Source organism: Budorcas taxicolor, chromosome 18 (assembly GCF_023091745.1).
Source record: "Budorcas taxicolor isolate Tak-1 chromosome 18, Takin1.1, whole genome shotgun sequence".
In the NCBI taxonomy this organism is placed as follows: Eukaryota; Metazoa; Chordata; class Mammalia; order Artiodactyla; family Bovidae; genus Budorcas; species Budorcas taxicolor.
The window spans coordinates 65400972-65423125 of NC_068927.1; the positions used below are offsets into that span (position 1 = coordinate 65400972).

At 64.6% G+C, this 22154-nt stretch overlaps 2 protein-coding genes across 7 annotated transcripts; one reads left to right on the forward strand and one right to left on the reverse strand.

Annotated features, from left to right (window-relative positions):
• Positions 1 to 24: 24 nt before the first annotated feature.
• LENG1 (leukocyte receptor cluster member 1) lies at positions 25 to 3425 on the forward strand. The gene is made up of 4 exons (XM_052656415.1): positions 25 to 192; positions 1621 to 1800; positions 2391 to 2653; positions 3155 to 3425. The coding sequence occupies exons 1-4, from the start codon at positions 61 to 63 to the stop codon at positions 3366 to 3368; spliced, it is 789 nt and encodes a 262-aa protein (XP_052512375.1). The 5' UTR covers positions 25 to 60; the 3' UTR covers positions 3369 to 3425.
• Positions 3426 to 3516: 91 nt separating this feature from the next.
• On the reverse strand, positions 3517 to 20461 carry CNOT3 (CCR4-NOT transcription complex subunit 3). 6 transcript variants are annotated; one of them, XM_052655643.1, is made up of 18 exons: positions 20212 to 20461; positions 15533 to 15607; positions 15363 to 15430; positions 15024 to 15098; positions 14785 to 14874; positions 14475 to 14603; positions 14288 to 14383; positions 12816 to 13035; positions 12602 to 12735; positions 12124 to 12180; positions 8330 to 8690; positions 8125 to 8248; positions 7375 to 7573; positions 5946 to 6045; positions 5660 to 5858; positions 5454 to 5586; positions 4864 to 4989; positions 3517 to 3740 (listed from the first exon to the last, which is right to left on the reverse strand). In XM_052655643.1, exons 2-18 carry the CDS (start codon positions 15555 to 15557, stop codon positions 3642 to 3644), a joined length of 2235 nt encoding a protein of 744 aa, XP_052511603.1. In that variant the 5' UTR covers positions 15558 to 15607; positions 20212 to 20461; the 3' UTR covers positions 3517 to 3641. The 6 variants fall into 6 exon arrangements, with proteins under 6 accessions (XP_052511603.1, XP_052511604.1, XP_052511605.1 ...); XM_052655644.1 differs by having other exon boundaries at positions 15533 to 15610; XM_052655645.1 differs by lacking the exon at positions 20212 to 20461 and adding an exon at positions 19833 to 19884 and having other exon boundaries at positions 15533 to 15610.
• Positions 20462 to 22154: the final 1693 nt, after the last annotated feature.

Below are 22154 nucleotides of genomic sequence, written 5' to 3' on the forward strand. Positions count from 1 at the left end.
CTCTCGCCAATTGGAAGTGCCAGGAGGTGGGCCTGTCGGTCCGCGGACGGCTGAGGCGCCATGAATATTTTACCCAAGAAGAGCTGGCACGTCCGGAACAAGGACAATGTCGCCCGCGTGCGGCGTGACGAGGCCCGAGCCCGTGAGGAGGAGAAAGAGCGTGAGCGGAGGGCGCTGCTCGCTCAGCAGGAGGTGAGCCCCCGGCCCGGGCGGACGCGGCGCCGCGGCTCAGCGCGCAGGCGCCGGGCGCGGGGCGGCGCCGGGCGCGGGGCGGCGCCGGGCGCGGGGCGGCGCCGGGCGCGGGGCGGCGCCGGGCGCGGGGCGGCGCCGGGCGCGGGGCGGCGCCGGGCGCGGGGCGGCGCCGGGCGCGGGGCGGCGCCGGGCGCGGGGCGGCGCCGGGCGCGGGGCGGCGCCGGGCGCGGGGCGGCGCCGGGCGCGGGCCACCCTGGCGGACCTGGGGCCCGGCTCCCGGGCTGGGCCTGCGGGCCGTGCCGACGTTCCCCTCGACCTCTCCTTGGTCCTCCTGGAGGGCCGGAGTAGGGGCTCGTGAATAATCGGAGCCCGGGGCAGTTCACGGAAGCTCGGGCCGCTTGTTACTTTAGCTGTACAAACACCCTGTGCAGTGAGCTCCTGCTGCCCCCTGGTGGCTCAGACAGTAAAGAGTCGGCCTGCAGTGCGGGAGACCCGGGTTCGACCCCAGGGTCGGGAAGATCCCCTGGAGGAGGAAATGGCGATCCGCTCCAGTATTCTTGCCTGGAGAATCCCCTGGATGAAGGAGCCTGGTGGGCTACATACCATGGGGTCGCAAGGAGTCGGAAACGACTGAGCGACTTCAGTTTCGCTTTCCCCTGTGGTTCATCCCGTGCAAAGCCCTTGATTTGCAGTCTCTCGAGCCCTGTTCGTTCTTAGCGGGGCTGTTATCTCCCTTCGGCGGAGAAGTGAGATGGCTTCAGAGGAGCCACAGCGAAGCGACAGTGTCTCAAGGCAGTCCCGCTGCGCCGGGCGCGCCTTTCGCCTGCACCGCTGAGCACAAACGTTGGAGTCTAACTCCTCACCTGTTTGGTTTGCACCCAGCTTCCAGTCCTTTGGCTAATCCGATCGTCAGCACTGGCTGGGAGGCAGTCAGGGTTTTAAAGTTCACCGTTATCGGACTTCCCTAGGGGCCCAGTGGCTTCCAATGCAGGGGCCCCAGATTCAGCCCTTGGTCAGACAACTAGATCGCACATGCCATAAAACTAAGATCCGACGCAGCCAAAGTGGTATTTTTAAGTTCACGGTTATCGATGGAAATTGGAAATCAAATGGGCATAGTGACTCAGCACCCTTCCTGGAATTCAGATCACCTGTCCTAATAGATGTTTTGGCTGCCTTTATAGCTGTTTTCATTGTGTCAGAAATGAAACCCCCTCCTTTACTGTTTGGAAGGTGGCTTACAAACCACGCCTTGCCTCACTGCTCCACCCTCTCCCCAGGAAGAGTCAGGTGCCTCTTCTGGGTTCCCAGCGCCCTTGCTCCCTTCCTTCGAGCCCTTACCACCGCGGTGGTCAGCACCAGGCTCAAGAGTCCCTTGGGTTACAGCTAGGTTCTGAGTGTTCTGCCTGTAACTTTTTTTCCCTCCAGGCCCGCACAGAATTCCTACGGAAGAAAGCCAGGCATCAGAACTCACTTCCTGCACTGGAAGCAGAAACGGGAGCCCCAGGCAGTTCTGGCCCTGTGGATCTGTTTCGGGAGCTGCTGGAAGAAGGCAAAGGGGTGACGAGAGGCAACAAAGAGTATGAGGAAGAGAAGCGACAGGAGAAAGTAAGGCGGTCTTACCCTCTCCCTCGGGTGGAGCTAGGGGTGGGGGTGTACCTTGCCCTCAGGTGTGACTACGGGAGTGTTTAGGGAGATGGTGGGGATTAAACAAGCTAGAGAACTCAGAATAGTATTAGAACATTGCATGTAAGAGGTGTTGATTATTGGCCCCCTCAGGTCTCTAACCTGATGTGCAAACCTTGAAGATGTTGGGAAGTGTTAAGCTTCTTAAAATGTAAATCAGACGCTGTCCCTCACTTGCCCTCAGGGGTTTCCTATCAGACTGCCTCCCCGCCCCTCCCCCCTCAGTCACTGCTTTACCTGGCTGGCCTCACGGTTTTTTTATCTCAAAGATGCTGCCTTTGAACCCTAACATAAGCAGTCCCCTCCTTGCTATGCTGTTTGTTGCTGAAGCTGTCCTTGGGTGCCCCAGAGCAGGGGCGCCCCGGGGACGGTCTCTGAAGCCCCAGCAGCTGGCAGAGTCGGCTCCTGACGGGCTCTGCTGGCTGAATGTCTGGTTCTGCCTCCGCGGGACCCCTGGCTCCCTGAGAGGGAACGTGCTTCCTGTTCTCACCTTCGCATCTTGTCTCCCTCAGGAGAGGCACGAGAAAGCCCTGGGTATCCTAACATACCTGGGGCAGAGTGCAGCGGAAGCCCAGACTCAGCCCCCATGGTACCAGCTGCCCCCTAGGCCGGGCGGCCCCGCCTCTGGTCCTGGGCCTGACGAGAGGATCAAGAGCCGCCTGGACCCGCTGCGGGAGATGCAGAAGCACTTGGGGAAGAAGAGAAAGCACAGCGGAGACAGTGGTGGTCACAGCACAAAGGAAAAGAAGGCGCCTGAGAAACAGCGACCCAAAGAGTAAGGAGCCTCCTTGGCCAAGTGAGCACCACGGGCGCTCTGGCTGAGGCAGGGGCTCTGGGGTCTGCAAGGTCAGGCCCATTTTCCTAACACCGTTAAACGTTTTCAGCCTTGTTCCGGGGTCTGCAGAGACTACGTGGTATTTATTACAAGGCCGCTGCTCTGGTGGCTGGTGGGCCATCTGCTTGCTCTCGTTCACGTTGTATACATTAGATTCTGGACAGCTCTGAGGTTGTTTCTGAGACCAGAGTTTGCGGAGCAGAGGTTCGAGTCAACAGGCGTTCTTGTGTTCCTAGGATGCCAGACCGCCGAGTGCAGGCTGGCACCCTGGCCAGTCTCCTCACAGGAGGGGATGAGCTAGGCAGTGCGCAAGTCCACCCAGCCGAGGATTGGCAGAGGAGCACTGCCCGTCGAGGCCACCTGCCGGGTCCCAGCGTCAGACCCCTGCCCTTCGAGGGGCTGGGCCTCCAGCTTCCCACACTGACTGTACTCTCCCTGCAGGCCTCCATCCCTGGAGCAGCTGCGAGCGGACCGTCTGCGGCGGGAAGCGGCCGAGAGGGCGCGGGCAGAGGCCCTGCTGGCCCGGGTGGGCGGCACGGCGGCCCCGGAGGAGCAGCCGGAAGAGGTGGACGAGCGGCGGAGGCGGTACAACTCGCAGTTCAACCCCCAGCTGGCCCGGCGTCCCCGCCGCCACGACCCACCCGCGGCTCCCTGACTCTCAAGGGGGGACAGGAGAGGCCGCTGCTGCCAGCCGTCATATAAAACTATTTATTCATAAATATTTTCCAAAATGAAAATAGGTTTACCAAAAAATGTCCCTCACTGGGGAGGGGAGGGGGCGGCCCTGGCCCGGGCCCTGGGGCGGGCTGGGGGAGCCTCCCGGCCCCCCGCTGCCAGGGGCGGGGCTGCCGAGGCCGGGCGCCGTCCCCCGGGGGCGGGGCCCTCACCTGGGCAGGGTCGCATGCGGGGAGGGGAGGCGGGGCCGGTGTCACTGGAGGTCCCGGTCCTCCAGGTAGCGGTACTCAAAGGTGAAGCCTTCCTTCTTCCGCTGGCCCCACTTCTCGTAGTCAAAGTAGATGTAGGTGCCCTGGCCGGGGGAGAAGGCGGTCAGTGAAGGCATGAGGCTTGGGGTCCGGCCGGAGGACGGAGGGCCGGCGCTCAGGGCCTGGCAGAGTCGGGCGGCGGCCCGCTGTGAGCATACGCTGCCTCCCTGCACCCTCACGAGGCTCTTCAAGGGCAGGAACGTGCTCGCCCCGCAGTGGAGCCAGGTCTGGCTCCAGGCGTGTGCGCCGAATTCCTGCTGCTCCTTGTGATGGCTGTGCTTTTGGAGCACTGATCACTGCCGAGTGTGTGAGGCAAACCCTCGAGGCCGCAGAACAGCCGGGCGCCTCTGTCCAGGCATGCTGCCTGGACAGACGTTTTATTACAACCACGGTGGCGCGGGAATTTCTGAGGGGCTGACGCCTAGAAATACACTCCCTTAAGAGGGTTACAGCCAAACGGGCAAGGGACAGGGCTGCAGTCAGTGTCCGGGAGACACTGTGGGGAGGGCGGGTTCTGAGTGACTGGTGGGCGTGCTTCAGAGAACCTGCAAGAACGCAAGGGAGTTCCTTGTTCAGGACCCTGGCCTCTGCTGAAGGCTAGGTGGAAAAGGCACTGTGGAACACCCCAGCTACAAGTGAAATGAAGTGCAGCACAGCCAGAACACCACATAGCAGGCACCGGCACTTACAGCGATCAGCTCGTTTAATCCTCACAACAACTGTGTAAAGGGAGGTCCTGTCACCCCGCTTTTACAGATAAGGAGACAGAGACAGATGTTCACGTGAACCGTCCAGTCACCAGCTAGAGCTGGGTTCAAACCCAGGTGGTCTGGCTCAGTGAAGTGGAGGTTCTCATTACTTATTAGAACGAGGAGACATCTCCTTCCATATAGCCGAGCCCCTGCCCTGCTGGGTTTGGGGAGCGTCGCATGCGCCCTGATCTTGGGTGGGAGACACCGCATCCCCCACCCCCAGCTGGAAGCGAGGCAGGGGCCAGGCTGCGCGGGGCTGGGAGGCTCCTCGGAGGAAGGCACCTCGGAGGCTGGTGCCTGTCTCTGGGCTGACCCGGAGCCGCCCAGGGCGGGGAAGAGGGTGGCCGGGCGGGCCTCGCTACGCGGACTTGGCCCGAGGGGACGGGGCCGACGGGGCGCGGGGAGGGGCCCTCACCTGCTCGAACTCGTCTGTGATGGTCTTGGGCTCCTCGTGCCTCTGGAACCACATCATGTACTTGGTGTGGAACCGCCAGGACTGCTTCTTCAGGGCCTTGGCCGCCAGGTACTGCGCCTTCGTGCCCTGGGGAGGGAAGGCGGGGCGCTCAGGGGTCAGGGCTACGGCAGGGTGGCAGGCTGACCCCAGGCCCCGCCACAGACCGAGCCGGGCTGGGGCCCGAAACACAGCAGCGCGGCTCTGAAGGGAAAGGAGGCAGGTGGAAAGTGCTTTCAGAAAAGCTTTGAGAAGGAAAAGCGACTGATCGTGATGAGAGCCGAGAGCAGGCAGTTTAGACCTTCCCAGAGAGGGCTGAGAGTGGAGGCCACGACTCCGTGGTGGTCCCCGGGGAGGCCTAAGAACGTGCCCATGGTTGCTGGGCGGGCGGGCTCCCTGCTGCTGCCCTGGACAGGCCAGCCCCGACCTCGGCAGCCCTGACCCTCCTGCTGGAGTGGGGGAAGGGGTGGGCTGGGGCAGCAGGGGGTTGTGGTCCTGGTAGCTGCAGCGGGGCACCCACCTCACTCCTGCAGCCCGAGGGGGCCCTGCGGTACCTCCAGATAGTAGAAGATGAAGAAGAGCGTCTCGGTGGACAGGCGCTGGTAGAATTCCACGGTGTCCGAGTGTGGGGGTGGCATCTGGTGGTGGTAGGGGGGCGTCGGACAGGGGTTCCGGGGCAGGTACTGCCTGTGGGGGACAGGGGGTCAGGGCTGGCCAAGGGCAGCGGGCCGCAGCCCCCTCGCTTGCCACAGGCCCTCACCGGATGCGCTCCGAGTCTGAGGGGTGGGGCATGTGGTGCCAGGCGGCCTCCTCCATGGCCTGCTGGTAGAGCTGCTCCTTGGTGAGGGGCACCGGGCCCAGTGGACACACGCCCAGCGACAGCGGGATGTTCACCTCCGACAGCTGCAGGGGAGGCTGGGCCGAGGCCGGGGGCGCTGATGTGCTGCTCAGGAGGATGTCTGCGGGGCGGTGGCAAGCGTGAGGCCACAGCGTGCAGCCTGCCTGGCGGGCCCACCCCGGCCCCGGCCCCGGCCCCGGCCACTCACCTCGCTCAGTCAGGTGTAGCGTGGGTACGGGGTCTTCGATGCCAGAGCTGATGGCCGCACGCTCCGCCATCGACTTCAGCGAGCTCAGAGGCTCGGGGGCCTGGGGAGGAAGGGTGGCTGAGGCCAGGGCGGCGGGAAGACCCTGGTCCTCGCGGTCGGCACACCTGCCTCTCCGCTGGGGTTCAGCTGAGCCAAAGCTGTCTGCATAGGACAAACTCCAGCAACACTGAGCAGCAGGGAGAAGACCCGGGCACAACCGAGCGCCCGCCGATCCAGGCGCCCAACACGTGTGGACCCTGCTGCACAGCACCACAGGGCACCCCCAAGCCCCCCACGCTGCAGATGGTCAGCGCTGTGGGAAGCCCCACCGAGCGCCCGCTTCTCTGCGCGCCCGCACGCCAGAAGGGCCTGCTCACTGCCCGCTCCGGCCTGGCCGGCCCCTGCAGCTGTTCTGACCTCCTCACCCCATGCTGGCAGTGACGAGGCTCTGCCCTGCTGCTCGGGCTCCCTTACCCCACAGCGTGCTGTGCGCACAGGACCCGAGGGGACCTTTCCACCCGCGTCTCTCCTGTCATCTCTCTCCTCAAAACCTTTCTACCCGTCCCCACGGCTCACTCAGTAACCGGAAGAAACAAAATGTGGACCAGTGTCAGGAACCTCAAGACTCATTTTTCTCCACAGAAGTAAATGCACACGGAGTTTCCTGTTCACTGTGCCTCTCAAGCTTGGGTGCTGACTCTGAGCCAGAGACGGTTCTGAGTGCGTCGTGAGGCCTGTCCCAAAGCAGCCCTCACACTGGAGACGGGACTGTGAGCCCTTCCGTTTTCCGGTGGAAGGAAGGAAGGGGCAGGGGACAGTGCAGGGCTGGGTCTCCCGAGGAGCCGAGGGCAGACACGCCGGCTCAGGAGGCCACGCCCGGCCCGCTCACCCTGTCTGCTGAACCTGCCCGCCCCGGCCCTGGGCCCAGCCTGGGTATGAGCCCCTCCCCTCACCCTGAGCCCTTGCTGGGGGTCTCCCCACGTTAAGGCAGGTATACCTGCATGGTCCACAGCACCCCGTGCCCCAGCCCAACCAGACCCGCCCCACAGTGTCTGCAGGGAAGGTGGGAAGTGAGTTCGGCCAGCACAAAGTGGCTCAGAGCAGACGAGTGTTTTCTGGAGTTAACAGTTGTTTGTATTCAAAGGGAAGGAAGCAGTGAGGCCCGGACAGTGAGTTGTGTGAAACGACAGCCTCATGGGACGAGCTGGGGACAGACTGATGGATGGAAGGTGACAGCGGACACAGGAGTGAGGCAAGGGTCCAGGGGACAGAGGCCCTGGCAGGGAGCGGCAGAGCAGCCGGAGCCGAGGTGACAGCGCAGGGGTGTGGGTGAGGAGCCAAGGGGCCGTGCGGGCTGGAGGAGGGGCCCCGGGGCGAGGCGCGGGCCCACCTTGATCTCGGGTGCGGTGCTGAACTGCGGAGGCCCGTTCAGCAGGCTGCCAGCGGCCTTGGCCTCACTGAAGCTGGGCGTTGGGGAGCTGGGGGGGTTCACAGGGAGTGGCACCAGGAGGCTGGGTCCCCCTGCGCTGTTCCCTGAGCCTGGAGCCACGCCCCCGGCACCCACTGGGGCTGTGGCACTGGGTTCCTTCCTGTGGAGAACAGATGGGCGCAGGCTCAGAGGAGGGTCCCGGGTGGGACGGACAGGGAGACTCGGAGGTCGGGAAAGTCACAGAGGAAGCGTGCACAGTGGGGCCAGCGGTGGGGTGCGGTCAGCCCAGGACAGGGACACTGCTTGGGAACGCGCATCCTCAGGAAACCTCCTCTGCAGTGGCCGGTGCAGCAGGGTGCGGGGAATGCCCACCCAGAGCCTGGGGAGGCACCTGGGGTCAGCCCTCCTCCCCCAAGGGAGGGGAGCATGCTCTCGGGGTGTTCCCCTGGAAGGAGGACCCTGCGGGGGAGGAGGGCTGCCCTGAGACCTGGAAGAGTGCAGAGAAGAGGACAGAGACCCGCACTTGGAGAAACGGACGAGGACCCGCCTACGGAGCTAGGCCCTGGGAGGACACCGGCCAAGGAGACACAGAGCGCCCAGCAGTGTGGGGCCCAGGGACAGCCCCGCTCGGACGGGGGCTTCTGGGGAGGGCCACTGGCACGGACAGGCACACATCTGCGCGCTGGGGCCGTGGCGGGGCCGCACACTCACGCGGTGCTGGGGGGTGGGTTGTGGGGGCCAGGCGGGGGGCCCAGGGCCTGGCTGCCCGTGCTGCTGCCCCCTGTGCTGCTGAGCGCTGCCTCTGCCGGGCTGTCTGCCACCACCGAGCTGTAACCTGGCAGGCAAGAGGGGTCAACGGCGGCCTCCACCACAGCCCCCCGGGGCCTTCCCCCTACCCTCCACCGCCCCCACTTACTGGTGGCGCCGTTCTGCTTGCCGGCGCCCCCGCCTCCGCCACTGCTGCCCCCACCTGTGCCTCCCGCCCCAGGCTGGGCGCTGGGGGGCCGGGGCTGGGTGCTGGGGGGCCCACTGGGGGCCGGCGGGGCCACAGCCTGTGCGTAGGGGGCAGGGGTGCCCGCGCTGTGGCTGGGCGCCGGGCTGGCCTTGGTGCCCAGGGTGCTCGTGGGGGTGGCCACAGCTGGGGCCCCGTTGCTGCCAGGGGCGGCGCTCAGAGCGGAGGCGGCCGGCTGGGGGCCGGGCGGATAGCTGGGCGGCACAGCCGGGGACTGAGGGTGCTGGCTGCTGTGGACGGGCTTGGAGCCATTTTTGGCTGGAGACTGCAGATGGGAAGGAGCAGAGGGTCAGGACCCAGGGGGCTGCCCGCACACCCTCCCTGCGACAAGGCCCATCCTCAGCGCTGGCCCTGCTGCCCCGGCCCTTGCGAGGACCCTGTGGCTTTCATCTCCAGCTCCACGCTGACAACACTCACGCGTTTCCAGCTGGCACCCAGCCCGCCACATCCTGCCTGGACAACCCCCAACGACATCCTACAAGGACCTGGGACCCCATCTGACGATGGGGAGACACCCCCACAACTTCCCACAGGGACCTGAGACCCCATCTGACGATGGGGAGACACCCCCACAACTTCCCACAGGGACCTGAGACCCATCTGATGGGGGGGACACCCCCACAACGTCACACAGGGACCTTAGACCCCATCTGATGGGGGAGACACCCCCACAACATCCCACAGGGACCTGAGACCCAATCTGATGGGGGGGACACCCCCACAACGTCACACAGGGACCTGAGACCCCATCTGATGAGGGGGGGGACACCTCCACAACGTCACACAGGGACCTGAGACCCCACCTGATGAGGGGAGGACAACCCCACAACATCCCACAGGTACCTGAGACCCCATCTAATGGGGGGGGGACACCCCCACAACGTCACAGAGGGACCTGAGACCCCATCTAATGGGGGGGGACACCCCCACAACGTCACAGAGGGACCTGAGACCCCATCTAATGGGGGGGGGACACCCCCACAACGTCACAGAGGGACCTGAGACCCCATCTGATGGGGGGGACACCCCCACAATGTCACAGGGACCTGAGACCCCACCTGATGAAGGGAGGACAACCCCACAACATCCCACAGGGACCTGAGACCCATCTGATGAGCCGGAGGGACACCCCCACAACGTCACACAGGGACCTGAGACCCCATCTAATGTGGGGGGGGACAACCCCACAACATCCCACAGGTACCTGAGATCCCATCTCATGAGCCAGAGGGACAACCCCACAACATCCCACAGGGACCTGAGACCCCATCTGATGGCGGGGGGACACCTTCACTACGTCACACAGGGACCTGAGACCCCATCTGATGGCGGGGGGACACCTTCACTACGTCACACAGGGACCTGAGACCCCATCTGATGGCGGGGGGACACCTTCACTACGTCACACAGGGACCTGAGACCCCATCTGATGAGGAGAAGACAACCCCACAACATCCCACAGATAGCCGAGACCCCATCTAATGAGGGGGGGGACACCCCCACAATGCCACACAGGAACCTGAGACCCCATCTGATGAGGGGGGACACCCCCACAATGTCACACAGGAACCTGAGACCCCATCTGATGAGGGGGGACACCCCCACAATGTCACACAGGAACCTGAGACCCCATCTGATGGGGGGGGACACCCCCACAACGTCACACAGGGACCTGAGACCCCATCTAATGAGGGGGGGGACACCCCCACAACGTCACACAGGGACCTGAGACCCCATCTGATGGCGGGGGGACACCTTCACTACGTCACACAGGGACCTGAGACCCCATCTGATGGCGGGGGGACACCTTCACTACGTCACACAGGGACCTGAGACCCCATCTGATGGCGGGGGGACACCTTCACTACGTCACACAGGGACCTGAGACCCCATCTGATGAGGAGAAGACAACCCCACAACATCCCACAGATACCCGAGACCCCATCTAATGAGGGGGGGGACACCCCCACAATGCCACACAGGAACCTGAGACCCCATCTGATGAGGGGGGACACCCCCACAATGTCACACAGGAACCTGAGACCCCATCTGATGAGGGGGGACACCCCCACAATGTCACACAGGAACCTGAGACCCCATCTGATGGGGGGGGACACCCCCACAACGTCACACAGGGACCTGAGACCCCATCTAATGAGGGGGGGGACACCCCCACAACGTCACACAGGGACCTGAGACCCCATCTGATGAGGGGGGACACCCCCACAACGTCACACAGGGACCTGAGACCCCATCTGATGAGGGGAAGACAACCCCACAACATCCCACAGGTACCTGAGACCCCATCTAATGGGGGGGACACTCCCACAACGTCCCACAGGGACCTGAGACCCCATCTGATGAGGGGGGACACCCCCACAATGTCACACAGGGACCTGAGACCCCATCTGATGGGGGAGACACCCCCACAACATCCCACAGGGACCTGAGACCCAATCTGATGGGGGGGACACCTCCACAACGTCACACAGGGACCTGAGACCCCATCTGATGAGGGGGGACACCCCCACAATGTCACACAGGGACCCGAGATCCCATCTGATGACCCGGGGGGACACCCTCACGACATCTCACAGGGACCTGAGATCCCATCTGATGACCTGGGGGGGACACCCCCACAATGTCCCACAGGGAACTGAGACCCCATATGAATACCTGGGGGATGGGGCGGATAATGGGAACCACAAACGTCCTCAGAATGAGGTGGCTGGACCCAGCCTGTCCTGCCTAAAAGCACGACAGGAATTCTGAATTAAACTGTCACTAACGTAACCTGGGAAGCTGCTGGTGACCCCCACGCCACAAAGTGGAATCCGGAGCCCAGGGCCAAGCCCACCCCTGCCCCAAGGCCGAGCTGCTGCCGCCCACACTCACGGCCCGGGCAGCCGGCCCCACCGTCTCCAGGATTGCCCGCCCCCTCCTGGATCGCCCCGCTGTCTCCCGCATCGCCCCACCACCTCCCCAATGGCCCCGCTGCCTCCCAGGCCCTCGAGCCCACTGCGCACCAAGCAGGACTCATGAGTCTGACTCTGTCTCCTTCCTGGAACCACACTCGGTCACCCGTTTCACCCCAGCTTCACCACCCCGGCCTCAGCGTGCCCCTGGGGACCAGCCCTCCCAGGAGCCCACACTCCCCCTGCCTAAGCCCCCTTCGGGTGGGACAGGAGTCCCCACAGCATGCCCGCCCAGGCAGAGGCGAGCAGAGCCCACCGGGCTCGCGAGGGGAGACCTGCGGCACACAGGGCCAGCACGGCCAAGGCCCAGAGTGCCCCCAAGACACGCAACCCGCGCGGCTCCCAACCTCTCACTGCTCTGGCTTGCTGGGCCCCTCCAGAGCTGCTCCACCGGTGTGGGCCCCTCAGGCCCCTGAGGTTCCGTACTCTGCAAGCCCAGTGCGCCTGGCCGGCTCCCCACCACGCTTCCCAGCCCATCACGACAGGCTTGTTGCCCGCCGCTGCCTCACAGGGGGAGCCTCCTCTAATTCCCAGGGCCGCCACCTCTCCCTGGAAGCACCCGCCGACCACGCCCTGCTGCTGCGCAGGCCTCCCAGGGAGCACCGCCGCCTGCCCAGCATGTCCCCGGAGCCCCGCACGAGGGCGCTGCTCGGGCTGCAGTGAGCCCTCAGGGAGGCGCGAATAGTTGAGTGCCCTTGATGGGCCGACCCCCAGTGCACCTACCTGGCTGACTTCACTGTCCGTTGAGCGCCCCCTCTTCTTGTCGTCTTCCGAGTTTTCCTGATGTTCAAGAGGTGCGGTCAGAACTTGCAAGTCTCTAGGGCCTGACAACCGCCTACTTCTGAGCCCCCAGATCTGAGGCCCGTGGGCCACTCCTGGCCCCAGAGCTGTTCAGGCCTCATGAGCTTTGCCTCCAGGGGAACCTACCCAACCCTGCTCCTCGGGGCTCCTGTGTTTGGGGGCCAGCACCCCCGCCAGCCTCTCGGGGACCCCGGAAGCAGCTCTCCTTCGGGAGTCCCCTCTCCCCCTCCCAGGGGTCCAGTGGCCCAAGCACACCCCCAGCCCCCACCGTCCTCCACAGCCGGACCCACAGAGGCCCTGACTGCCCTGCCGGTGCTCTACAGCTGAGGGCCCAGAGCCCAGACACGGGGGCTCCCGGCAGGACACTCCCGAGACCCCGCCACCGGTCCCCAGGCCTCACCGTGGTGCAGTTGGCTGGGCTGGGCGGGATGGGCGAGCTGGAGGTGGTCGAGGTGGGCGTGCTGCTGGACTGGTTGAAGATCTCGTCCTCCATGTGGCTGTGGCTGGGGGGGGAGGTGGCGACCAGCGCCTGTGCTGTGGGAGCGGGCGGGCGCGTCAGCGGGCGGCCCCCCCCGCCGGGCCCCGCCGCCCCCACAGGCCCGCGCCGCGCTCACGAATGTCCTCGAGGTCCAGGTCGTCGTAGAGGAACTCGTTCTCCTCGAAGTCGGGGTCCTGGGACGAGTCCACGTAGTACTCGACGTCGTCCTTGATCTTGCGGATGGCGTCCACCAGGATGGAGTCGTTGTCCAGCATGCGCAGGATGGTCTCCAGCATGCGCACGTGGTAGCGGTGCTTCTCGATGTGCCGCTTCAGGCCCTCGATGCGGTCCTGCTTCTGCTGGCGAGCCCGGGCCCGGCTCAGGGGCGGCGGGGCCCCGGACGGCCCCAGAGCCCGCCGCAGTCCCCGAGCCCCCCGTCTTCCCGAGCCCGCCCCCTGCCCTCCCGAGCCCACCCCAGTCCCCGGGCCCCCGAGTCCTCCCGAGCCGGCCCCCTGCCCGCCCCCACCCACAGAGCCCGGGCCCCCTACAGAGCCTGCCCCCGCCCGCCCCCCTGCCCCCACAGAGCCCGCCCCAGTCCCCAGGCCCCCAGGCCCTCGATCCGGTCCTGCTTCTGCTGGCAAGCCCGGGCCCGGCTCAGGGGCCACGGGCCCGCCGGCCCCCTCCAGCCCTCCGGAGCCCACAAGGGCAGCACACGCTTCCCACCCTGAGATCGCTGCCAGTGGCAGGGAGAGCCAGGGAGCCCTGCGGCTCCCTGCGACAGGCCCCATCCACCACCCAGCGACCCGCCTCTCGCAGTGGCAGCCCCCACCTGAGCCCACCCGCCCACTGCGTCCATCGCCTGCAGCACACTAACCCCTCGCCCCTCCTCGCCCTAACAGCAGTAACGGCCAACCCCGTTTGGGGGTGCGTACTGCTCAAAACTGTGACCATCTTTGTCACCACCCTGACACCACACCCTTATCCATGTACCCCTAAGTCTGGATTCAGAGGCCTGCCGCAAAAGCCCCATCGCCTTCACGATTTGACGTCTCAGCTCCAGCTCCAATCCCTCTGCCCTGCAAGGACCCGCCTCCCTCTGACACCCGACCGCCCCTGCACTGTGCTCCACCCTCCTCTGCACACAGACAGGGGCACCCCTGGAACACAGACCCGGCAGTCCTGGCTCTCTGGGACTCGGGCCCTGGGCCCTGGCTTTGTCTCAAAGCATTCCTCTCCTCAGGCCAAACGAACCGTTCCTCCACGTCCCACTGTGCCCACACCTCCTGCCCTCCTCAGGTCCTCGGCCCTCGGTGGCTGGGAGGCCACAGCGGCAGCTCCCCAGCCTCCTACCCTGGGGGCCTCAGGCTTCATGCTTACCCTCCACCAGAGCTAAACTTGGTATCTTCCCCAAAACCGCCCCTCCTGACAGCGCACTGTTCACCCAGATGCCAGGCAGCCCCCATGGGACGGCTTTCCCCTTCCCCACACCCCAAACTCTCACCATTCCCGCTCTGCCCCCACCTGCCTCCGGAGCCCGGGCCCTGACTCCCACCCGCCTGCCTGGACCTGCCCCTGCCCCGGCCGCCGCGCTCTGGGCCCCTCACTCACATCCTTATCACCCTTCTTCTTGCGCGTCTGCACTGACAGGGACTCCACTTCGCTCTCAAACTGGTCCACCTGCATGTTCAGGGTGTCGATGGTGTTCTGCGCGCAGAGGGGAGGAGACGGTCAGCAGAGTCCTCACCCCACGGAGCCAGGGCCCCGACTCGCTCAACCCCCCCCTGCCCTGACACACCGTGAGCCACTGGCCGACCTCCTCCTTCTCCTTCTGGGCAGGGTCCACCTTCTGCGCCAGGCCCAGGCCCTCCTTGCTGTAGGCTTTGGTCTTGGTCTCTCGCTCCACGACTTTGAACCGTTCCATTTGCTGTGGAGAGCGCCGTGGGCGGGGGTCCCGAAGGCGGGAGAGCAGCTGCCTCAGGGCCGGGGCGCGCACACCGGAGCCCCAGGGGCCGCCGCCCGCCTCCCCCAGGCCCTCCTTCTCAGGGCCTCTGGGGCCCCAGGCCCCCGCCACCCCCGCCGCTCAGGCGCCAGCCCCGAGCCCCCACCGTCTCAATGAGCTTGCGGTTGTCTATGAGCTGTCTCTTGTCCTTGATCTCGTTGGACGCCACCCATGTCTTGATCTGGTCCCTCAGCCGCTAGAGGAGGCAACGGCAAGACGGTCAGGCGGCCTCAGGGCAGCCTGGCCCCCAGCTCTCCAGCCCTCAGCTCCCCGGGACCCAGCAGTCCACGCTCCCTGTCCCCGCCGCCCTCAGGACACAGGAGTCCAGGCCCCCGGCCCCCTCACTTGAAGCTTCTTAATCTCCTTCTTTAGATCAGCCTCATACTTTTCTTTCTGGTTCGCGTTGGCTGCATTGTGGAGCTGCGGGGCGGAGAGAACGCAGGCATCAGTGTGGTTCTGGCTGCCCGACGGCCCTCTGCAGGGGAAGACTCCAGTCTCTCTGTGGGCCGGGGACTCTGGGGGACCCACCCCCACGCCCACCAAGCCACCCCAGAGCGGCTTCGCTAAGGTCCTTAGCACCTGGACAGGCAGGCCCCCTCTCGGTCCCTCTCAGGAGCTCCCCAGCCTTGTCCTGTTCACCCATCCCTGGAGGTGCACCTGGATTTTTAGGCCCAGCCCCGGTACCTTCTGCCAGATATCTTCAAATTGCTCCACGCCCTCGGACACCTTCTTGAGGCAGCGGTCAATCTCACCTGGCAGGGAGGAAAGGAGACTGAGTGTCCTGCGAGGCAGCAGGCACCCGAAGAAGAGTTCCGAGGCGCGAGCACACGGCGCGCCGGCGGGAAGCCTGGTACCTTGGAGTTTGCGCTTGTCCGCCATCTTCCCTGCCCTACGGACGCGCTCTCTTCATACTCTCCTGGAGACAGACGCTGCTGGGAGAGAGCGAGAAGGAACACACGCTTACCCCCCGGCTGAAGAGGGCCACAAACGAGGCCGGGACTGTAGGGTGTGTGGATGGCGAAGGGGAAGAGGCAGTAGCTATCTGGTGACGGAGACCAGGCCCCATTCTCCTCCTCCGGCCCTGACTGCCCAGCACAGGTCTGGCCCATGAGAGGACTCTAGAAATTTCTGACCAAGGAAATAGATATACTTTTTTCACACCTCTGACCCGGGAAGTGGAAAATTCCTAGGGCATGAAACACTTTCTCCCCCAGATGACACTCAAAAGGATTTCTTAGAGCAGGAAAATGGCACATGGCCGAGTCAGGCTGACTGCTAGGGATGAGGCCTTAGACCCAGAGACCACGATTCCCCCAAAGGAGTCAAGCACACAGGTGACCAGAATAGTAACACAGGGGGAGATCACTCTCCAGACAAGTCAGGAGACAGAAAACTTTGCATCCCACAGAGAGGAGTTGGTACCGTATACACACGGTGAAGTTGTAAGGGACAGAGGGGAAGCGTGGTAGGGGCAGACGGAAGGTGCCTACACCTGGGAAAACCAAACCCACCGACCCTTACAGAGGGCTGGACCCCAAGCAGAAGACGGCCTTAGACCTCTGATAAGTTTACTCCAGACGAGAATCCTGAAACCAAAGAAGATATTACTACTAACCCGTAGTGCCAACACCACAAAGGGTTAGAGGCGTGGGGCAGAGAGCACCACCAGAGAGGACCAGGAGAGGCGAGAACTCCGACAGCGATGAGAGGGGAGGGGACCTCGGCGGAGGCGGGGCTGCCTGCACCCCCGCAGGAAGGAATTACAGGTCAGGTGCAGCGGCGGTGCAGACTCAGGGACACCTAAGTCTTCCGATAAGCCTCCTCTACACAGAGATGGGCATCTCCAGCCTACAGAAAGCGACACGAACCCAGAGGGGACTGAGGTCACAGGGGAGCCACCAGAAGCTTTCCCTGGGGGGAAGATCCCCCTCAGGACCCGACCCCAAGCCCAGGAGAGATGGCGAGCCTCGGGGAGGGAGGTCCCTGCAGAGGTGGGGAGTGCACCCCATGGGCCAAGGTGGGGAGCCCCCGAGCAGCCCCAACTGCCCAGGCAGAAAGAGCAGGCCGAGGAGGACTAGGAGCCTCGACCCAGAGAGAAGTCACGCCAAGAGCGCCTCCACCACGGAGAAGGAAAAGGGAGCCTCCGGAAGAGTCCTGTCCCCCAGAACGTTCCACGGGGAGAGGAACATCCTGTATCTGTGCTGTCCGTGAACGTGACGAGGGCAACACAGAACACAGCTACAGGTTTTGCTACCTAGTTGAGATTCCAATAAAATGTGCTAGCAGCCACCGGAGGGCCAGCGTCCGAGAGCACACCTTCGAACCAGAAGCAGCCCAGGACGGGCCCACCCTCCAGAGGGCCCCACTCTGGGGACGCCGACCTCTGATGGGGCGGGGGAGGCGCGGGGCAGAAAGGGCCAAGAGAGAGGGACAGCTGCACCCTCAGCCAGGGCTGGCTGACACGGCAAGGTGGGGAACACGGGGCAACTCCAGCTCCAGGAAGGCAGAGCAGCCAGAAAAAGCACCCAGGAGCTCAAAGCAGGTGAGGCAGCACCTGGGCCCAGGAGCTCACACCAGGGCCTGGATCGGCCACGAGGCATGCAGCGGCGAGTCTCAGCCAACACCCCGACGCTGGAGCACTTCCTGCTGCCCAGGGGTGTGGGGGGCCAGGAGCGTCAGACAGGAGCTTCTGCCCTCCGCCTCTGCCCCAGAAGCTCCATGTGCGGGCAGGGACGGGCACTCCAGCCCAGAGGGTTTACACCCCGAACAAGGCACTGCAGGCCTCAGGGAAGGGGGTCCCCACACTAAACGGGCCTGGGCACCCAGCCCAGGAGAAGAGCTGATGCCCTCTGGAAGAGCAACAGACTGCGGCAGCAGAAGTCCTGAAGGAAGAAAGGTGCCGGGGCCAAGGAGAGCCTGAGCCCAGGAAGCGATCTTTTCAGACAGCACCTCCAAGTAGGCAGGGCTGAGCCCGCGAGAAGACACCACCTGAGCTGGGGAAGGCAGCGGCTCCGAGCAGGGCACGTACAGCGGGTCGGGTGCTCACACCCCACGATGGGTCAGTACTCACAGGAGCTGAGAGCCTTGGCTGCGGAGGCACCATGCCCCCACCCCGCCCCGAGAAGCCCCCCCAGCAAGTGGGAGCCTGTGCCTCAGATCTGCAGGAAAGGCCTAGAAAGGGGGCTGGAGCCCGAGTCCTGAGGCAGAGAAGCCCTCCTCACAGAAGAGCCCCAGGCTGACAGGGCTGGGGGCCCTGCCACCCTCAGAGGGGCCGCCAGGGAGCTCCAGGGCAGGCGGGCGTGGTAGGGGTCTCGGGGGAGACGTGCAGGTGCTCTCACCGCCCAGAGTCTCTAACGGCACCCAGGACTCTGGAACCCTGGCCCGGGAGACTTAACCAAAACACTCCATCCAGGAGGAAGGCACATCCCCACGAGTCAGGAGCCTATCCTGGGGGTAGGGCGGTGAGCAGTGTGCCAGACCCACAGGAGCCAACGACCACTCGGGCAGGACTAAAACTCACACAGAAGAGCCCCCAAAGCATCACTTTACAGGAGACCACTCTGCCGCACACACGCCACAGGAGCCAAAGCCTTAGTCCTGGAGAACCAATACCAAGCAGTCCCTAACCCTGGGGGCTGTCACGAGCCGTAGGGGGAGGCGCCCTGGCCTGCTGGGGAGTGGTGCTGGAGGGCCTCCCTTAACCTGGGAGGCCACTGACAGCAGGAGGCGGACATACGAGGTCCTGGGGTGGAGGGGGTCATCTCCCCGCTGCAAGGCTCAGGACCAAGGCTGGCAGACTGGGAATCCCACCCTGGGGTCTTCCCCTCAAGTCTCGGGCATCTTAACCCCCACATCAAGGAAGCTGGGCCTCAGGAGAGGGCAGACACCGAGTCCCGCCTAGTGGGACATCACGTGCAGGGCAGAGACATTGGCCCTGGGCACCAGCACCGGGAAGGGTCCTTAGTCCCACGGTGGGGGGCACACAGAAAGGCGCGGACACCTCAAGTCCAACAGTGGCCAACGCCAACACCAACACAGACAGGAACCTACCCCTGGAGGAGGCAACACCGAGAAGTTCCTCATCCTGGGGAAAACAGCCCCACTCCGGCCCCCAAACCCCACACCGCACAGCGCAGGAACCTCAGCCTGAAGAACCTTACACTCCGAGGGGGCTCCAGTAGGGTGGTCTGGGCAGGCTTGAGCCCGGGCTCCACGACTGCTTACACCAAGAGCGTTGTTTAGGACTGGGGAGCTTCCACAGCCACAGCGAGGCGCCCAAGATGAACACTCAGGGGCTGGGGTCCCTGCTCTCTTGCAGGATCACACCCCAGTGAAGGGACTAATGTGAATGGAGACAGAAGCCTCAGACCAAGGGGAGTGACAGCCGACACGGTGAGGGCAGTGAGGTGGGGAAGGAGCCCAAACAACCAGCACCAAAGGACAGGAGCAGCAACCGTGGGGAGGGGCCTGCCCCCGAGCTCACAGGCAGGGCCTGCTTAGAAAGAACGGCGCTGGCGCTGGCGCTGCCCGCCACCAGGAGATGGCTGATGCCGCGGGGAGAGCGGGAACTTGGGAGGGGCCCCCAAGAGGGGACCAGGTGCCCGGGACCCACAGGAGCTCAACAGTCCCACCAAGAAGACCCTGAGGCAGGAGTGACATCGAGAGGAAGTCCACACCCGGAGCGGGCCGGGCAGCGTCTGGATCCAGGAGACAGAGCGTCCAGAAGAGCCAGGGCCAGATACTCAAGAGTAAGAGCTGAGGCCCAAGTGGGCGACCGCGAGGACAGTCGTGACACCCGCGGGAGGAAGGCCTGGGCCGAGGGCCGTGCAAGCTCAGAGCTGGGGGACTTGTCAAGCCCTAGACCTGGCGGACTTGTCACTACAGAGGCAGAAACTTGGGCTGAAACTCCAAGCTCTGGAGCTGGTGTCTTCCCTCCAGGAGAACTGACACCCCGCCCCCCCCCCCCCCCCCCGACCCTTCCCCAAAGAGAAGAGTGGCGCCCGCGGTGGGAGGGAGCGGAGAAGAGGGGGAAGGGGGACCCCTCTCCTCGTCCGGGGGACTCGCAGCCCCACACCCACGCGAAGGGGGCAGCCTCGCCCGGAGACCGCCCCCCCCCAGCACAGGGGCTGCAGCCGAGGGGTGGGGGGCAGGCACCTGAGCCCCGAGAGGGCGGGCACCTGCGGCCAGGGGCGCCTCCATCCTTCCAGCGAGGAGCCAATACCGACGCGGAGAGGGGCGGGCACCGCGCACCCTCACACCCCACGGGGGCCCGACGCGGACGCCGCGCGGGGCCGGGGTCGTGGGCGGACCCCCGGGCGCCGCTGAGGGGCGTGGAGGAGGGGGGCGGGCGTGCGGGGGCCGCGCACCGCCCGGCGGACGGCGAGCGCCGGGGCCGCGCGGGGGCGGGGGCGCCGCGCCGGCCATGTCGCGACAGGCGGCGGGGTCGCAGGGGCGGGAGGCGGCGGGGAAGGCGGCCGACGGCGCCGAGGGAGGAGGGGAAGGGGTCCGGCCCAGTCGAGCCTGACGCTCTCACCACAGGAGCTGGCGCCGCCGCTGAGGAGCGTATCGCGACAGGCGGGGGAGGCGAGCGCCCGCCGCCCTATTCTCGCGCCCCGGGCCCGGGCGCTATCGCGATAGCGGCGCGAAGCGGAAGTGGGGTGGGGGGAAGTGGGCCCGGGGTTGTTCTGACGACGGGGTCGGGGCTCAAGGGAGGCCGCGGCGTCTGCCGAAGGCTCCGCGGAAGCTGACCGGGCCCGGTCCAAGATGGCGGCGGCGGAGGAGGCCTCCCCTCCTCTCTTCTCGTCTCTGGCGCCGACCCGCCCCCGACCCCAGAATATAGGCCTATCATTGCTCCGGCCGCACGTCGCTCTTGCCCGTCGAGCTCGCTCTATTGGTTCTTGTTCGGGATGCGGCCGGCCCCCTCTCGATGATTGGACAATCGCCGCAAGGCGCGGCGTTCGATTGGCTTCCCGCGCGAGCTGCTAGGATTGGCTCACTCTTTCTTCCCCGCTCCGCCTCCTCCTCCCGCCTCGGGGCACAACACGCCAGCGCGAGGACTTGTGCGTCAATCCAGATGCCTGTGTCGCCCTGATTGGGTACGCCCGCCCCCCTCTCGTAACCCAATTGGTCGGAGGGAGGAGCTAGGCTGATCAGGGGCGGGAAGTCGTCCGTCAAGTTTGGAGCCGTCTTCCATTGGTCGTGGGGGGACATTCTGCCCTGCAGTCATTGGCTGGTCCAGAAGTGGGTGGGGAAAGAGGAGGAAGGCATGGAGAGTGGGCGTTAAAGGCCGCGTACCTAATCGGAAACAGACAGGTGCCTTCAAAGCCGGGGGCCAGGCTGGAGTCACCTGTCAATCAAGGCAGCCCTTGGGCGGAGCCAGGCACGAGCGTCCACCCCTTCCCCTTCGTGGGCCCGGCTGTCGTTCATTTCTGTCCTTCCAATGATGTGACGAGTGGGCGGTACCCGCTCCTGGCAGCGTGTGAAACCAGGCAGAGTAGGTAGGCTTGGGACCAGGGCGCATCCCTCCGCCTGCCTTATGTCTTGGCCAGGCGGACAGGTCTCTCAGGTGCACGGCCCATCTTTGAGACTCAGAAGAAGAAAGGAAGCAGAAGACAATGCCCCAAGCCACTGACATCACCCATAGCTGCACTGGTTGGGAAGCAGCATGGTGTTTTTGGCCTTCCTCTGAATGGTGACGTGACTGTGGGACAGTAATTCTCCTCCGCACCTCCGTTCGCTTGTTGTCGTGAGGACGCCGCAGAAGGTACAGATGGGATTCCGTGTCCCCCCACCCCCGCGCACCTCCCCCCACCATAATTGTCGCCTACTGGTCCTTCACATCTCAGCTCGGTGGTCTTCTCTTGAAGGGAAAACTTCCTGACCTCCCGTTCTGAGCGGTCCCATGAGCCCTGTTCATTAGAACCTACTTTTGCGAGTATGCCATCCTTTTCCTAATGGTTTGAGTCTTCTCTCAGTAGAAAGCACTCAGTAACCATTTGCTGAATGAATACATGGATGGATACGGGGAATGACTTGTGGTTAAGACTTGCTAGGTACCGGTGCTTCTGCAAACCAGGAGGCATTTGCCCTGGGCCACACAGTGGAGATGGGAAGTCAGGTGGAGGAGGAAAGTAAGGGAACTCCAGGGGAGATGCCGGTGAGAACATTGGAATCACCTGCGGCAAGGCAGGCACTGCTTTCAGGTTCACCCAGGCCTGGGGAGTGAAGCCTGCTGCTGCTGCTAAGTCACTTCAATCGTGTCTGACTGTGCAACCCCATAGACGGCAGCCCACCAGACTTCCCCACCCCTGGGATTCTCCAGGCAAGAACACTGGAGTGGGTTGCCATTGTCTTCTCCAATGCATGAAAGTGAAGTCACTCGGTCGTGCCCGACTCTTAGCGACCCCATGGACTGCAGCCTACCAGGCTCCTCTGTCCATGGATTTTCCAGGCAAGAGTACTGGAGTGGGGTGCCAT

Excerpts from the sequence above, each read along its gene's own strand:
- LENG1 (XM_052656415.1), top strand. The coding sequence starts at position 61 with ATGAATATTTTACCCAAGAAGAGCTGGCACGTCCGGAACAAGGACAAT. Across the intron at positions 193-1,620 it reads CGCTGCTCGCTCAGCAGGAG|GCCCGCACAGAATTCCTACG; the intron begins GTGAGCCCCCGG and ends TTTTCCCTCCAG. Across the intron at positions 1,801-2,390 it reads AAGAGAAGCGACAGGAGAAA|GAGAGGCACGAGAAAGCCCT; the intron begins GTAAGGCGGTCT and ends TGTCTCCCTCAG.
- CNOT3 (XM_052655643.1), bottom strand. The coding sequence starts at position 15,557 with ATGGCGGACAAGCGCAAACTCCAAG. Across the intron at positions 12,181-12,601 it reads GCCCAGCCAACTGCACCACG|GAAAACTCGGAAGACGACAA; the intron begins GTGAGGCCTGGG and ends CTTGAACATCAG. Across the intron at positions 6,046-7,374 it reads GCACCGCACCCGAGATCAAG|GCCCCCGAGCCTCTGAGCTC; the intron begins GTGGGCCCGCGC and ends CTTCCTCCCCAG.